Source organism: Chinchilla lanigera, unplaced genomic scaffold (genome assembly GCF_000276665.1).
Source record: "Chinchilla lanigera isolate Chin_1 unplaced genomic scaffold, ChiLan1.0 scaffold00056, whole genome shotgun sequence".
Lineage (NCBI taxonomy): Eukaryota > Metazoa > Chordata > Mammalia > Rodentia > Chinchillidae > Chinchilla > Chinchilla lanigera.
In genome coordinates this window covers 3,177,905-3,194,849 of record NW_004955457.1, presented here as the reverse complement: position 1 = coordinate 3,194,849, position 16,945 = coordinate 3,177,905, and the positions used below count along the sequence as shown (strand labels likewise).

The following is a 16,945-nucleotide window of genomic DNA, read 5'->3' as shown; positions in this document are numbered from 1 at the left end:
CATATATAAAATACTGAGGGGCTGGGGATTTAGCTCAGCGGCAAAAGCGCCTTCCTGGCAAGCGCAAGGTTGTGAGTTCGGTTCCCGGTACCGGATAAAAACAAAAAAAAAAAAAAAAAAGAAAAAAAAGAAAATACTGATATTTGGACCATGGGAAATTATTAGAAGAATAGGTAGCGCTGAGCACAGGAACAGGTGTGTGTCCTTTGGCAAGTTACTTACTCTAAGCTTCTGTTTGTCAGTAGAATAAGGACAGTGATGTACACATTAGCATCAAATGAGACATCACAGAGACCAGCTTAGCATAGTTCCTGAGATAGTAGATATTTACTGAATATTAAACATGATTGCTTGGATTGCTACTAATGAAGAGTTAATCCAGTATTTATAAAAGTTTATACTAATTAAGGTAACAAAGCACATTAAACTGTGAAAACAGGATGAAATGCTAAAGAACCTGAGTTGAAGATAGACACTGTGGCATGACCAAGGAGAGGTATCTAGCATGCAGGAGAAACAGGAGGATCCAAGCTCAATAGAAGGATAAGACCTTGGAATAGTCTACAGCAATGTGAGACAATAAAAGGAATCTAAGAGAAACTAAGAGAAAGCAGTAATCAATAGGATTAATGTGAGCTAGCAACTTGAAAAATAATGATTTCTTGTTGAATGGGTTCTTTACTCATTGCCTCTTTAAAAGATATATAACCAAAATCTAAGTTTGATGTACAACCAACAACAGTGAAATGGATCATTAGACTATCACCTGTGCTGAGAAACAACTGTGTAATTTGGCCAACTATGTAATTCTAAGGCTCAGTTTCCTTAACTAGGAAAGAGGGTCAACATCACCTACCGTGCAGGTTTTAGGGCACACTGATAGAAGTGTGCTAGATACCAGCAGAGTTAGAGAGCCTGTCTGGCATAAAGTGAAGATAGAGCATTTACAGTAAGGAGCGGAGATGAATCAGACTAGGACAGTGCCATGGTGAGTATTTTTTTATGACCTGGTATGCTTTACTATGTCCCTATCATCCTATATATTTCTGTTCCTTTTGGTTACATTGTCTTACAAATATTTGTTGACTTCAAATAAGAGCACATCAAATTTGTAAGCTTCTATTCTGTAGTTTAAAATTGAGAATGATTTATTGGTGATAGTATATTGGATCACAGGCGTGAATGTCTAATTCGAAAGCTGTCAAAAATATAGAATAAAACATTTGATATTTAAGAAACACAATCATTTTAAATATCCCTCACAAATCCACGAATCTATGCAGAGCAGATAGCACGCCAAGCAATTAATAAGTGAGCATCCTAGCCACGAAGCCTTGGAATTTGAGATTCACCTCTGTGTGTGTGTGTGGGTGTGTGTGTGTGTGGGTGTGTGGGTGTGAGGTTCTCAGGGTTAGGGCCAGAATGGCCCTCAGAAGTCATAGACCCAAACCCCACACGAACACTCCTCACCAGTTGTTCCTCAGCTGCTTCATTCATTCCTTGTCATCATAGAAGAGGTTAGATCAGAGTTAGTATCCCACACACGAAGGAACTCACTATCTCCTGAGACAGCCAATTCCAGCTCTGGGAAGCTCTAACTATGAGAAAGTCCTTTATGGTGCTCAACTGAAATCTGATGCCTTACAATTTCAAACAGCTGTTAATGTTTCTGTTCTCCAAGGCTACCCAGAGAAGTGCTAATCGCTCTTCTATGTAACAGCCCTCCAACTACTGAAGACAGTTATCATGTCCTCTACCCAAGACTCTTTTTCCCTGCCTGACTCTTTTTCCTTCCTTCCTTAATCATCCTTCCAAGGAGACAATGTCATCATTCTGCCATAGTAGACAATTTCTTTTGACATTACATGTCGAAATATGTTACTGAAAAAATCATAGTTAAACTGATACATTATTTACAATTTATACTACAATATAAAATTTAGTTTTACAAAAATGGAGTTTTAAACTGGAGCTCTAAAAAAGGTTTAAATTTTCCTTATCCACCATAAATTAAGAAGAAGTGTGATACCTACGAAGGAGAGTCCCATCTTTGATACACATAACCTATAAGAGCTAATACTTTGCCAGGTAACTATTTATTCTGATTAATAATATGGGTATATAATATAGTGATTACCACATAAATGTGTATCACAAATTCAAATTACTATGATTATTTAGCCACCCAGTAAGTGGGCAAAAATGACATAGTCACACCCATTTTTAAAGCATTTGCTTTATTTAACTCTTTTTTCCTCAGTAAACTTAAATGGGTCTCAAAATGCTGTGAAAGAATTTTGTTCAAGTTATTTCCATTAAAAACTGTTGGCTTTGAAAACTAATAACTTAAAACCGTCCCCACTACACACACACACACAAACAGTCCACAAAACATTGTTTCCTTCTGAAGGTTTTATGATGCATTATTATCATTAACCAATCTTTTCCTATTAAACTTAGATGGCCAATTCGGAGAAACATTTCTGAGACCAGTCTTCTTCTACTGATTAAGACGGGGGTAGCAGGTGTTAGGGATAACATTCATTTAGCCCTCTGAGCTTTCTGAGCAGATTTGGGGACCTTGCCAACTCTAGCAGCCTTCTTGTCCACTGCTTTGATGACACCCACAGCAACTGTCTGCCTCAAATCACAAACAGCAAAACAACCCAGAGAAGGATAGTCAGAGAAGCTATCAACACACATGGGCTTGCCTGGAACTGTATCAGTGATCACAGCATCATCAGATTTCAAGAATATAGGCCAAGTTTCCAACTTCTTACCAGACTGGGGATCAGTCTTTTCTTTCAGCTCAATAATCTTGCAAGCAACATGAGCTGGGTGACAATCTAGTACAGGAGCACAGTCAGCACTGATTTGGGATGAGTGGTCCACGATAATCACCCGAGCAACAAAACTGGCTTCTATTGGTGGATCATTTTTGCTGTTATCAGTAACACTGTAACAACAAACATCCTTGACAGACATGTTCTTGACACTGAAGCTCACACTGTTCCCAGGAAGAGCTTCCTTCAAAATCTCAGGATACATTTCAACAGACTACTTCAGTTGTGACACTGACTACAGCAAACACAATCACTATGCCTGTTGTGAGAACACCAGTCTCTACCGAGCCCACAGGGATAGTACCAAGACCACGAAGTTTTGGAGACATTCTGGAGGGACAGATGAAAAGGCTGGTCAGTTGGGCAAGTGGGTGATAAGATGCAATCCAAAGCTTCAAGCAATGTTGTTCCGCTGGCACTGTCATCTTTATAAATGACTTTCTATCCCTTGACCCAAGGCATATCAGCAGTTGGCTCCACCATGCTGTCACCATTCCAGCCAGAAATTGGCACAAAAACTACGGCATCAGGTTTGTAGCCAATTTTCTTAGTGTAGGCGCTGACATATCCTTCTATATTTCCTGGGTGTATGGTGGCTCAGTGGAATCCATTTTAACACTGACAATTAGTTGTTTCACACTCAATGTGTAAACCAGAAGAGCATGCTCGTGGGTCTGCCTATATCACAGTTTCTATGCTGTGGTGCTATGCTGCAATATGCTTATCCTAGATACACGCATTCTCCAACCTGGTTAATAATACCAGCAAAGTAAATATGACCCTATATTTATACTATTTTAAAACACTTATGGCAAAGTTTTTATTAAATGTTAAGAGTAACATTCAAAATAGTAAAGAATGCCAAAGAAAGGAACACTAAAATATACCACAGTATGTGGCAGAAGAGAGAGATAGAGGTTCACTGATGTTCTTTATAACATGAGTTAGCTTTTGAGTTGTTTGATCGTGGTAAGTCTGAGGAAAGGATTACAGGAAAGACACCTAAGAAATCTAGTTAAAGAAGAATATATTTCAGTAAAATTTAACAATCAGTGAAACTGTAAGAAACGTATGTCCCGGCAAAGGAATGTACTTCGTTCATCATACCCTTTACAAGGGTTTATTGAATTTTGAAAGCGTCAAACAAAATTCGACACATCCCCAGTAGAAGTAAAAAATAAATAAAATTATTTTTCAAATATTTGAGTAGAAATCATTGCTAAGCCTGTGAACTTGACTCAGTATGAAATAGGACATCTCCCAGTTTAAAATCTTCTTTCATGTGCTATATCAGCACATATACAGTACAATTACTACAGACCTTAATCAAGAGAGAAGCTAGTTTAAAAAATTAACCTTGAAATAACCACTGGCAATATAATGAGATGATCAATTCATGAATATGAGAATTACTCTTTACTGTGAGCTTGATTGTGGAGAATGTAGTCTTGAGCCATGATAAAGGTCTAACAGATATAAAACTGACACTTGTAACTCTTCGGACACTCTATAATTCACTGTGCTAAAAACTCATTCAGATCACATCCTGAGATATTCTAAAATGTGAATATTATTTTACAAATCCTGGCTTTTTGTAGAATCCAAGTTTCTTAAAGTTTCACATGCTTTGTGGCCATTTTTTGACATTAGTTAGCCTCATTTAAAAAGCTTACTGAAGTTTATTTGTTGGATGGTAGTACTTTTGCAAGGAATAAAGTGTGTGAGTTTGTTGTGTACTTACTGTTTTATATGACTTCTTAATAATTGCAGAGGATCAAATCCTGATGACTCATGTGTCAGATAAATGACCAGCTTGAGAATCAATTGAACTATCTACCAGATTCAAGTAACAATATTATCCTAACATGATGGAGTTCTGAGTCACTACAAGTGGTAAAAATCCTTGAATACCAAAAAGCTCACTACATATACCCTTGAAACAAAGATATTTTGGATATTTTGACACATTTCATTTTCTGCAGACCTGGGACAATTAAAATGCTTTCGATTTTCCTTTCTTCTCATTAACAAATCTACCTTCACAGCGCTCATCCTGCCAGTGAGAAATATTATAGCTAAAGAAATTTATTTCTATATAGCCTATAAATACTGAGTAAAACCATTAAATGTTGGGAGACAAACTTCATCTATGCCTTTCAAACAACGACTGAGTCAGGTTTTAAAGAGCAAAATAACATGTTTTAGATCTAAATTTGCTAAACAAAATTAGCTGCATGCCACCCTATTTGTCTTATCTTTTTCTTTGGCTCATGGTGAGCTAATTCTGGCCAGAAGCAATAGTGTTAGCTTAACAAAAATAATGAATGCCTCCTTCACCAACAGTTGCATAAAATGTTTTGTCTATTTTGATTTATCTCAAAGCTTTTTCTACTTTCAGTTTTCATCCTGTACTTAAAAGAAAGAAAAGGAAAAGACCACTGAAGAATTATTATGTGAATACAAATCACTTCACATTTCCATTAATTCCAAGTACATTATTAGAGGTTTGGATATATCACTAGGGACAACAAACTGCTAAATTTGAAGTTAACAACTGAGAAATATTAACTCTTTAGCTGACATTTTACATAGTAAATGTCTGACTTTAAATACTGTCCCTTTATTGTTTCTTAATAATATGTTGGTTAAAAATAGCACCAAAGACCTATGTTCTCTGACTACTGATTTTAATTTAGATACATTGTTTCATTCATTGCTTGCAATAATGTGGATTGTAGCTAAAATGGCCACATTTAACTTAGCCAGAAGGTAAAAGTGAAAACACTTCTATCCATGCTAAGTAGCAAGTGATTAAAACTCCACTGAGCTATATTTTAAGGAGGAGGACCTTAATAACATAGCTGTTATACTAGAACCGGCAAAATTCCTTTAAGTAGTATCCAACACTTATGAACCACAGACTTGTGTAAGACAGCATGTAGTATATAATCTATTTTTAAAATGTCAAAAACAGATATATACCTAGATTAGACGCACTCATATTTTGAGAGAAAATATCCTGAAATGTATCCATATATGGTACATTATTTCATACAAGATATACAGTACTACTTTATACTTTCATGCCAAATTTGACAATGTGTTTTTCTGCACTGATAATGGACACTACACACGCTAGGATAGAACATACCAAAACTCATAAAGTGACACCCCAAATTAGTTAAAATATAAGGAAGTACTACTTCATAAAATGCATAACTTTCAAACTCAGGCATATTTACCATAAGGTTTTTAAAGAAGGTTCAACTTCAGAGCCTCCCTCCTGTATGCTTTCCAAGTCCCTTTACCTAATTTTTATACCTATTTCTATATTGTTTTTAAAGATCTCCCCCAAACTGTACAAAGGCAGGTCCTAAAATCTTGTGTGTGTCCCGGCTTTGAAGGTTCCTCAAGACCATGTTGATGTGATAAGTGTCCTTTACATACACAGCACAAAGAAAAATTGTGCAGTATACATGACAGGAGCAAAAACTCAGAGTAACCTGAACTCGTGGGACTCCTTGCCCCATAACAGGTTTACTAGATAGGCTTCTCCATCTGGCTATACGGAATGTAAGGAAAGTTACTGATAACAAAGCAGAAGGATCTGGTGTGTTGAGCATCCCTGACCTGCCCAGTGGGCAGGTACAGTGGAGAAACTCTGCCTCCACATCTTGCATACTATGATGAAGCATGCAAGAGGCTGAATAGTAGAAAACAAAGCCAACTGGCTCTCAGAACAAGGTGGACATAAATAACTTCCAGATTAAGGGGCCAGTCCGGCTTCACTCTCACATACTGCCTTATATTTTTATTCCTCATCTACAAAGTAGGAACAGTGATCCCTGACCTAAACTTCCTTTTCAATAATTCTTAAAGGAAAATAAAACAAAGAAGTTCTAAAAGAACCTCAGACAAAGATGCTAACACCACCATGCCCAATTCTGTCATTAATAGTTATGCTCCAGACAGTTCATTTAGAAAGGTGTGTTAACTCTTTTAGGTAATTATAAATTAAGGTACAATTAGTGCACCCTAGTGGCCTGGAAAATTTCACAATTTCTTGAATTCTGGTAACCTGAGGAAAAACTGTCTGGAAATCTGCCTCTATAAATACTACAGTCACTTCACCACCTTTTAGAATGCATAATGAATCATCTAAAAGAGTAGTTAAGAGAATCCCCATCACTCACTACTGAATTATGCTGCAAATACTTCCTTTATAGGATCCTTTCTAAAAGGTAAGCAGATGTGTACATGTCTGTTTTAAAATACTAAAAAAAAATTTGCATTATTACATATATTAAGGAAGAGAAACTTTTAATTCTGTCTGGAATTCTTTTATTTTTATAAAATAGTTATTTGCCTTTCTCTGAAGAAAAATATTCATCCCAGGACTTTGCAAAAACCATTTCATAATATATTTTTTAGATTGAGTTTCATTGGTCTTATCTAGCCTTCTCTAAAAGAAGGGGGAAAGTTGGCATCTTAATCTTCTTATATCTATGCCTTACTTCCTAATATGGTCCTGCTTGAGAGGTCAATAAATGCTTATTGCTTAAACTGATTAAAACTTTGTGATTAAAGTGCTGGGTAAGTAAGAAATAGTACCATAAAGACCATATAACATAAAAACAGTTACATGTGAAAGAATAATATGCACATTTATTTAGGTTGCCAAAAATAAAACTAGCAGAAATACTTCGTACCATATTATGAATAGGGCCTAAAAATGGGCATGGGGATAAGTGCTATAGTTTGGAAACACTCAATTTGAAGAAATACCCTAGGAAGCTGGAGAGAGCAACCAAAGAAATCCTCAGGGTAAACATGCCTAATATCTGTTATTAAGAATTCTATAATTATGTTCTCAGAACAGCTTACTTTGTGCACTATATGGTTTAATTACAAATAATAACAACCTATGAATGAGTTTAAAATTGTTCCAACAAATGTATGTTATTCTTTCATTTATATATATATATATATATTTTTTTTTTTTTTTTCCGGTACCGGGAATTGAACTCACAACCTTGCACTTGCCAGGCAGGTGAGCTAAATGCCACTGAGCAAAATCCCCAGCCCCTTAAAAAATATTATTAAAGTGCTTACTATGTATGTGGCACCACATTCATCTCCACAGAGGATGAAAAAGAAACTTGCATTTGAAAACTATAGAATGATTTGGATTAAATAAGTGATAAGTGATACTAATAAATGTTGTAAGTTAGAGGAGACAGTAAAAGATGATAGTAATGAAATATAATTTACTTTAGAAGTTAAAAGTTTCAAAGTCTGGCAGAGTCATAAAGTAATCTTCAATTTCAGGGAAAGTGAGTCAGCAAATTAAAGATGATTAGCAAAGTAAAACTGTGGAACACTTAGTAAGTCAACCTGATTCTTAGGTAGAACACATCTAAAGAAGGTCTAAAGCAGGATTCAAAAGGAAATTGAAGACTTTTAGCAGCCTTTAAACTTGCCAGTTGAATCCACTGGAGATTTCAGAATAAGAACTAAGCTAATATATATTACAATGGAAATGGTTGGTCATCTGCTGGCGAATGAAAGGAAGTCTTAGAGGCAAGAAGATGTGGAACAAAGAGACCAGTAAAGAGGATCTTGCAGTACCTTCGCACTGAGGATCGTAATGACTAGTTGATTTCATTTAAAAAGAAATTAAGTACATTTTAATAAGCCATCCAGACGATCTTTCTGAAAAACAAACTTTTTACATTGCTTAGTTGTGGACAAAATAACCGGAAAAAAGGAACTCCTAAGAAATGGAAGTATATATCCAAAAGACATTTATTTTTATTTGGTTTTCATAGGTCACCATAGAAAGAAACTCATATTCTTTAAGCCTGTGGGGCAGAAGAGCAAATAATAACAAAAAAAATTTTAGTAAAAGGTGAGTTTGCCTACAGCAAAACAGTCACTGCCATCTATGACCTCCATTAGGCACGTCCCTGCTAGTGATGGTGGCCCATTCTGAAGTAGAGGACTGTACCCGTTATTGCTCATGCTATAGCCATACTAGGTACCTGAGACACTGTTGCCATTTTTTTCCCAGTCCTAACCAGCCATGAGCTATCCTTGGCAGAAGACAGAACACCAGCAAATGTATTTTGTGAAGGCAGGTTTATGATCCCCACGATATCCTGAGGCTTAACACTTGAATATCCACTTATATTAGATGCACATGGGAACAGACATAAGTAAAGGTCAGAAAAGTAGTAAAGATTTAGCAGGTGAAACTGTTTACCAATCTGATCTTTTTGTAAAATGAATGGTTACGGTATCAGTCATTTTCTTTCTGTTAAACACCTTTAAAACTACATTTTAAAGCTGTGTGTACCTTCATACACCCTTGGTTTTTCCTACTTTAACTTTCTAGATTCAGAAACTGAGCCTTGCATATCCTTACTGGTATAGTATGCTTCAGTAACCCCTGGAAATAATGTGATTAAGAAGAATGATCCTGAGCTACTTCTCAAGGGAGAGGTTTAATGATGTTGCACAGAAGTTTCATGGTATCTATGTTAATCTTTAAGGGGGGTTGCTGGGTGTGGTGGCACAGGCCTGTAATCCCAGCACTTGGGAGGCTGAGGCAGAAGGATCATTTGAGTTCGAGACCAGGCTGGGCTACAAAGTGAGCTCAAAGCCAACCTGAACTGCATAGCGAGATCCTATCTCAAAAAGACAAAAAAAATAAAAATCTTTAAGCGGGGGGGTGTTCATTTTCACTTCTTATTGATAACAGGGGTGACTCAGCCTGCTAAAACAAGTTTCAAATATCTCTTCTGTCATAAGGCCCATGAGAATGCTGATCATGCCCAAGAAAGCTCAGAAGCTTGAAGGAATTCAGCCATGACCAGAGAGAGAGAGTTAAGGTTAGATCAACACTGCAAAGTCACAAAACCCAGAAACAGCATCTTGCAGAAGCCAACTACAGGAAGAAATGTGACATAGAAATAAATTCATAAAGTCTTAAAATTTAAAGCTTTGCTTATGTACCTCTTCAAAGAATAAAACTGTGTCTTGGCAGGACCTGAAGAAATAAGAGGACCCAAGACAGACAGTGCAAACAATAAAAAACAAAAACAAATGAACAAAAAACCTTGGATGCAGGGATAGACATGGACAAATCCAAAGTTCTGTATTCCCTTAGATTTGCTAGTTAAAGGTTGCCACCATGTAAATGGCAATGAGGAACTCACCACTCATTCTTTTAAATCTATTTTATTTAAGCATGCATATTATTTATTATGAAATAGCAAATTCATCCTTTTCTACTTGTTAGTCACATTGAAAATTCCCAGGTAAAAGAAACCTGTTCTATACAGTTCCTAATATGGGCTGTTCCTTGTGATTTTAGAGCCAAACTTCTACATCCAGAATAGGCCTGGCTAGGTAACAAATTCTCCTATAAAACTGTCTTAAAGTGCTTTAATTCTTTAATCTTCTTGTGCCATAAGTTATAAATTCAATCAATGATTATTTCCTAAATATAAACTGAAAATGATGACTTGTCAGTCTTCTCTTGAAAAGAATTATATAGCATAATTATTAAGTCCATAGATCCAAGGTATTCAAATTTTTGCAATTTTCTTTTAAAATAACATCGTCTTTCATTTCTTCATTCATTTTTAAAAGTATGCTATCACTGTTCAACTGCTTCTGTGTATTCTATAGAAAACAGTATGGTACTGGTGTCAGGAGGTGCTGCTAACTTGCATCACCTGACCTTGCTGTGCTTCCACTTTTCTCAATTAAAAAATAAAGGACCATGGACTGGATCCATAGCTTCTAAACAGAGATAGACTTCTGTGAAGGAACAGGCAGGAATCAGAAGAGAAGGAAAGTGGGAAAACACCAAAGGCCCCAAAGCAAGGGGCAGAGGCGCAAATCTGTCTTCTCACTACAGCTTTAACAAAAGCAGCTCTCTTTTATCAAAAAACTGCTCTTGATAACCTGGGCTTCACATTTGAATTCACTGGGTAAAAACAAAGGCCACCAATAAAAAACAAATAAAAACCAGTGGATGTTTCTTAAAAGTCTAAACATCCTTTTTCTGTCTAAATGAATCATTAAAAATATTGAAAATGTTAATAGTTTAGGTGTCACTTTTAACTATATAGTAACAGAACTGAATAAATTAAAACACAGAGGCAAGGAATCTAACCCAAGATCACACAGCAAGCGATTGTACCAGAACCCAAAGCAGCTAACCTTTATTTGGTCCTTTATTCTCTAGCATCGCACAAGTGCAGGGCTGCTGCTTCACTACTCAGTGCAGACAAGCATCATTCCTATTAAAGTCTATGTGGCTGCTGCCCCCTGGAGTTGTGCAAAACAATGAGCCTGTACAGCAATCACTTATTCTAAAGAAAAATAATGAGGAATCAATTTCTACATGCTAAAACAATTAATTACAATTACCCCCATACACATATTTCAACCCTAGCATAAAAGTGATATAACTGTCTTTTCTCAAACTAGGAAGTACTTCAAATATCATGCAAAGACAAGGAAGTAGCTTTAAAGATTTTTTTATTAAAGCATGTTTTGAAAAAGTAGGCCACCTTATTTAGTAAAACATCAACATTACTCAGAAAAAATATACAGTGAAATCTAAAGAACAATTCGGAAAAGCAGTATTTTAGAGAAATTGTCTTCAAATGCACATATTATGTAGTCAACAATGGTCTTATTTCTTTACATATGGCCTGCTGTAAAGGTTATATGGTGTCCATAACATATGCATACTTTTTAATTACATGTACAATTTTAATCTCATGTACAAAAATTACTGACCTCTTACTGGAATGTACCTCAGGAATAGAAGGCTTTAAAGTCATTTTTCAGAAAATGTTTTTCCAATGTTAGACATTGGAAAAATAGTACACTACATGCATTTTGCTCCCAGGCAGGCAAGAGAAATCACAAAGAAATGGAGTGAGTTGCTCAAGGTACTAAAAAGGGACTGGGAGAAATGTCCATAGAGTGTAGAAATCTTTATTTAAACCACATGGCTATGACCTGTGCTGTACTTACCCACAAAATAGGGAGGAGAGATCTCCTTCAAACTATTTAGAAGAGCTATGATTGTAAGAAACTTTGATCTAGGATCTTTTCTAAATTAATAAATAGGAAATCAAATTTTTTTCACTATAAATCATAAACTTCAATCGCTATACTAGAAATCAGGAAAGCATGATTTTACTCCGGCTACCCAATATTTATAACATTTAAGAAAGAGAGTTAGACAAAAGGTGCAGTTTAGTTCCATATAGTGAAATGTTAATGTAACAGAACATCTCTAAACTGCTATAACCTGGAGAAAATTAGTAATATGATTAAGCTCTACCCTACATAGCATATTCAGTAGATTATTGTAAAAGATAACAGCACAATATGTTTGACATTTTTTACAAAAGAGCTGTAGACTTGCACATGTATAAGGTAATTTCAACATAAATATTAACAGTTTAAAAAGTAATATCTCTCAAAAAAGGGAAACTAAACAGAGCAAATGCCAGCAATTTTTTGATTATTTCCTTCATTTGTGATTATTTCCTTCATTTGTGTTTCAGGCATTTACAGATCACACATGAACACGCAAACAGAAGGGGAACATTATAAAGCCAAAACTCACTGCTATTTTTAAAATACATGTTAACTGTTCTTACTAACTTATTTGGAAAAATATAAAAATGATATCACTTTAAAGCACTGCAATATTTAAGACATCTTCACTCAATTTATACTGTGTAAAATGTGCACCTTCCATAACCATTAATCTCAAGATGGCTCTCACTGCCGGACTTCAGAGAATACTTAGGGCACCACTGCTTCCATCCCTGGTGCTTTTTAAATGGCAATAGCCCACCTTCCTTCCTTAGTGAAAAAGGGAGCAGAGAGAGAGCAAGGTAAAGAGGGACTTCTCTGAGGCAAGATTTGGCCTTGGAGTCAGGGTTTTTGAGATGTGCTGGTGATCTTGGATCGATGCTGTTTTATTTTCTTTCAGGAATAAATCTGAGCAATGGAAAGGCTTGCGATTGTTCAACCAACCAGCCATATCAGATTTATCAGAAAGAAGGAATGAAAACTGGCTCAGAGGACTCCCGCAGTGGCTGAGTGGCAGGTTGCTGCAAAGACACATAAAACAATGAGTACACTTAGTGGTAAAAGGGAAAATAGGTATTCACATGTGTAAACTCAAATAAGAAGATGTAAAGAATCAAAGCAATGGAAAAGGTGAATGCATAAGACAGATGATAAATAGTACTTCTATTTAAGATCCAAAGGAATAAAAGCTCATGAATACTAAATATTTGACTCCACTGTGAAGGGGAAACATGATTTTCTATCAAATGAATGCAAACTCTAAAGATCAGCCAATGCAAACTTAGTGTGTTCAGGTTAGAATAAAATGCATAAATCTTCCATGAAGCGCATGCCCTAGTAAATATTCTAATGTAATTTCCTAATTAAGACACATTTCCAGAGACTAAATGAAAATATATATAAAGTTGTAAGTGCCTTGATTTTCAAAAAAATTTGACTTTCTATGCATGCATGATTAAAATAAAGGTAGTTCAGTTTGAGAGAAAAAAACAAGAACTCTAGACATACTAAAATTATTCCTTCTCATCAAAACAGTGCAAATGTTATAGTATTCAAAGTAATTTGCAATTATAACAATAGCACTTAATTTACTGAAAGATACTGCTGAAGAGAAAAATACCTTCTACAAGGCTCTCTTAACATATATATAAGAATATATATAGAATGTCATATATAAGAACTTCAAAATTAAAAGGAAAAGAAGAATCTGTACTCATGGATATACTTAGAGTAAACATGTAAAGAGAGAATTACTGCTTTTTTGAGAAAAATATTTAATATCCTTTTGCCACTTAACTAAGTTTTAGCAACATTTTTTGCTCAAATGTCAAAATACTTCAAGTATGGAGGTATAATGATATATCCTAAATATACAGGAAATATATACTGTATATATTTTTATAAAATGAAAAGGACTAAATGGCTTGCAGAGAAGCTGCAAGTGACCGTGTTCACATATATATCAAGATCTGCAAGAGTGCCACTTCAATACTTACATGTTTTATTTCAATGCAAAGGTTTTATTGATAATTCCCCATCATACAAGGAAGATAGAGACTTTAGAATTATTCCTACGAGTAGGAAAGGCTTTATCATTGCCATTTAAAAGGTCTTTGGCTGTAATATGTCTATATAAAATGAATTACTGGAAATGAGACAAAGTCCTTTAGAATTGCTAAATAATTCTCTCCATGGCTGATTTTTCCCAAGCCAAGAAAAATGCCCTCTTCCGTTGATGTTTCTAAGAAATCTTAAAGACCTATACCACAGAATCCCCAACCCTATATTTTTATTCTGTTTGCATAAAACAGTAAATAAGGTGCATTCCTTCTGCTTCTTAAGAAATTAGCATTTCAAAAATATGCCACTTTCCCCTGAACTCCAAGCGTGTCTAATAATGCGAGAAGCAGATTGTCTTCCCTCGTTTCCTTAATTTGTTTCATCTAAAAGCAATTCACTCAACATCTTGTCGCCCTCTGGCAGCTTAGTTTACTTATCCGCACTTAATTTCTCATTTGGACCAAAACAAACTCCTTCAAACTGCTACTGACTGCTAACTGCGAGAGGGGAGATGCGCAATATGTATTTACATGGGAACATACAGCGACTCGCAAACACACACAGCCTCACTCACACCCCAAACAGTAACTTGTTTTTACTGGTTTACAATCAAAACCAACTGAACTTTCCCTGCCAGGTGCGGTGGGAGTGGATGAAAACAGAAGTCCCCGGGGCATTTACAGTTTCCAATGGATCACCTTAGAATGCGTGTTGCAATTATACCAGGGATGCACCCGAGAGCTTTTCTTTGTGCGGCCCTTTTATCTAGATCACTTTGTGTTCTGAACAAGTGAGGCTCGCTTTTGTGCCCCCAGAATTTCAAGTACAGAGTCACACTCGGAACAACAATGGCACGCTAATCCTCGCGCTCTAAATGGGCTCGCTTGTGGGTCTGACGATTCGCCCAGGGAAACGAAAAGAGACAAGCGAGGGCGCGAGCTGGTGTCGCCTGAGACGAGGAAGAGGACAGCTGCAGAACTAATTTGGATTACATTCCTCGCAGAAATTCTGAAAAGGGCTTTTCGGCATAGCTCAACCGGGAGCCGCACAGTTAATACCGAATTGCTGCGCACTCCGAGCGGGGTCCCCCAGCGGCAGAGGCTGAACCAGACACCCCCACTAGGTCGCCTCGTAGAAATTCCTCGCGGCTAAGCCTGCATGTCAGTCGCGACTGCTTTTGAGTGGGTCAATGTGTACAATCAACCCATTGAGAGGAAATACGAAGGGACTAGGAGTGGATAGACAGATAAAAAGGATGTATCTAAGAGGCCGCTTGGAATCTCCAGTCGGTGCGGGCGTGATTCCTGAGGGTGGCTGGGGCGCGGGACCTGGTATGCATGAAGAATTTCGGAGTAATTGGGAGGTTGCAAACGGCCAGCACAAATGGCGCACATGTGCCACTGGAAGGTCATTCTGAAAGGCTGGATGGTTGTAACTCGTTATTTACCAGGCAGGGAGGGGGAGGCGGCGGGGGCGGAGCAGGAAAACTACCGCGCGCTGTTTTCTTGGTGAGGTCAGAAGGACACCCTTCGGGGGCCTGAAGCTCTCCCTAGCTGCACTCCCGGGGACTTTATCTCCTCGCGCTGCTTCCCACGCTCCTGCCACCAGCCTCAGAGGGTTCCGCAAATCCCGGCTCTCTAAAAGGCTCCCCTTGGTCAGACCCTGGTTCTTGTCCGTCCTTCCCTGTCCCACTTTTATCCCCAGGAAACTTAAAAAGTGTCAGAAACTTTGAGCTCCCTCGCCCTGCAGGTGCTGTGTTTAGCTCCGCCAGCTGCTGCGACTCACCAGCACCCCCGGCACTGTCTTTCGGGGTTAATCAGCCCTTTGCCTGCCCGAATACATGGGGCTCAAACTCCGCAACACCCAGAGGCCGGGCACCGAGAGCCGCCGCCGCCGCCGCCGCCGCACCCGCCCCGGGTTCAATCAATTCGCGCGACCGGGCCGGGCAGTAAACACAGAAGTTGGAGGACTCCGGCCAATAGCAAGTTGAACTACAGGAAGAACTCTTCCCCGAGCCAAACACAGCAACGACGGGAAGGCCGGGCGCCTGCCTCCAGGGTGCCAAGTTTGTTGTTGTTGTTTTTTCCCTTTCCACTAAGAGGTCAGACAGGCTAGCAAAGTGCCCCTCGGGAGCAGCGGGTTAGAGCTCCGGGGCGCCAGCCGAGGAGGCCCAGCGCTCCGGGCCCCAGGCCCAGGCGCGCCCGCCTCCCAGCTGCCCAGCGGGGGCAGCGCAGCGAGCGACCCGGATAGGGGCGCAGCGTCCGCCCGCGGCGCCCGCAGGTGCAAAGCCGCGCGCTCCCGGGCTCCGCGCCCCACCGCGCGGGCTCCGGAGAGGCCGGCGCGCAGCGGCCCCGACACCCCCATTTCTCCAAAGCCCCAGGGGTGCGCGCTTCTCGGGGGCTTCCTCCCTCGAGGGCCCGGACGGGGAGCGGCGTCTCCTCCGCCTGCGCGTTTGGGGTTCCCTCGTCCCGAACAACAGGCGTGACCAGAAGGGATGCGGCTCAAGCTCGCAGAAAACGCGCGAGAAGGAAAGAAGGGGTCTAAGAAGAGAGGGGGCAAAAAATCGGGACACGGGCGCGGAGTACTGTTTCAAGAAAAATAGCACAAATCCACCGCAAGTTTGGGATGGCCGGAGGGGCGACGCAGGGCCCGAGCGCGAGGGGCGAGCGGGTCCCCGGCAGGCAGAGAGGGCGCAGGGGCCGCGCGAGGCCGCCGCGCTCCGGAGCGGCTTCCGCGGCGGGACCCACCTGACTGAGAAGCGCCGGGCCGGACGGTCCCCGCCGCCGCCAGGAGGCTCAGCCAGCCCCACAGTCCCGCCGCCAGCTTCATTTTTTGCAAGGCGCAGATCCCGTGCTGACAGTTACATGTCCAAATGGCATAGCCCCCTGCGGGCGCGCGAAGGAGTCCCCAGCCGG

At 39.1% G+C, this 16,945-nt stretch overlaps 1 protein-coding gene and 1 pseudogene across 5 annotated transcripts in view; both read right to left on the bottom strand.

Annotated features, from left to right (window-relative positions):
• The window catches only part of Erbb4 (erb-b2 receptor tyrosine kinase 4), a gene marked incomplete at its 5' end in the record, with an annotated part of 1,058,248 nt that extends 1,041,303 nt beyond the window's left edge, over positions 1–16,945 (bottom strand). For all 5 annotated transcript variants that reach the window (XM_005396938.2, XM_005396940.2, XM_005396937.2 and 2 more), the window contains 1 exon segment: positions 16,778–16,945. In XM_005396938.2, coding sequence (XP_005396995.1) covers positions 16,778–16,859 — 82 coding nt within the window.
• LOC102023558 lies at positions 2,528–4,300 on the bottom strand (annotated as a pseudogene).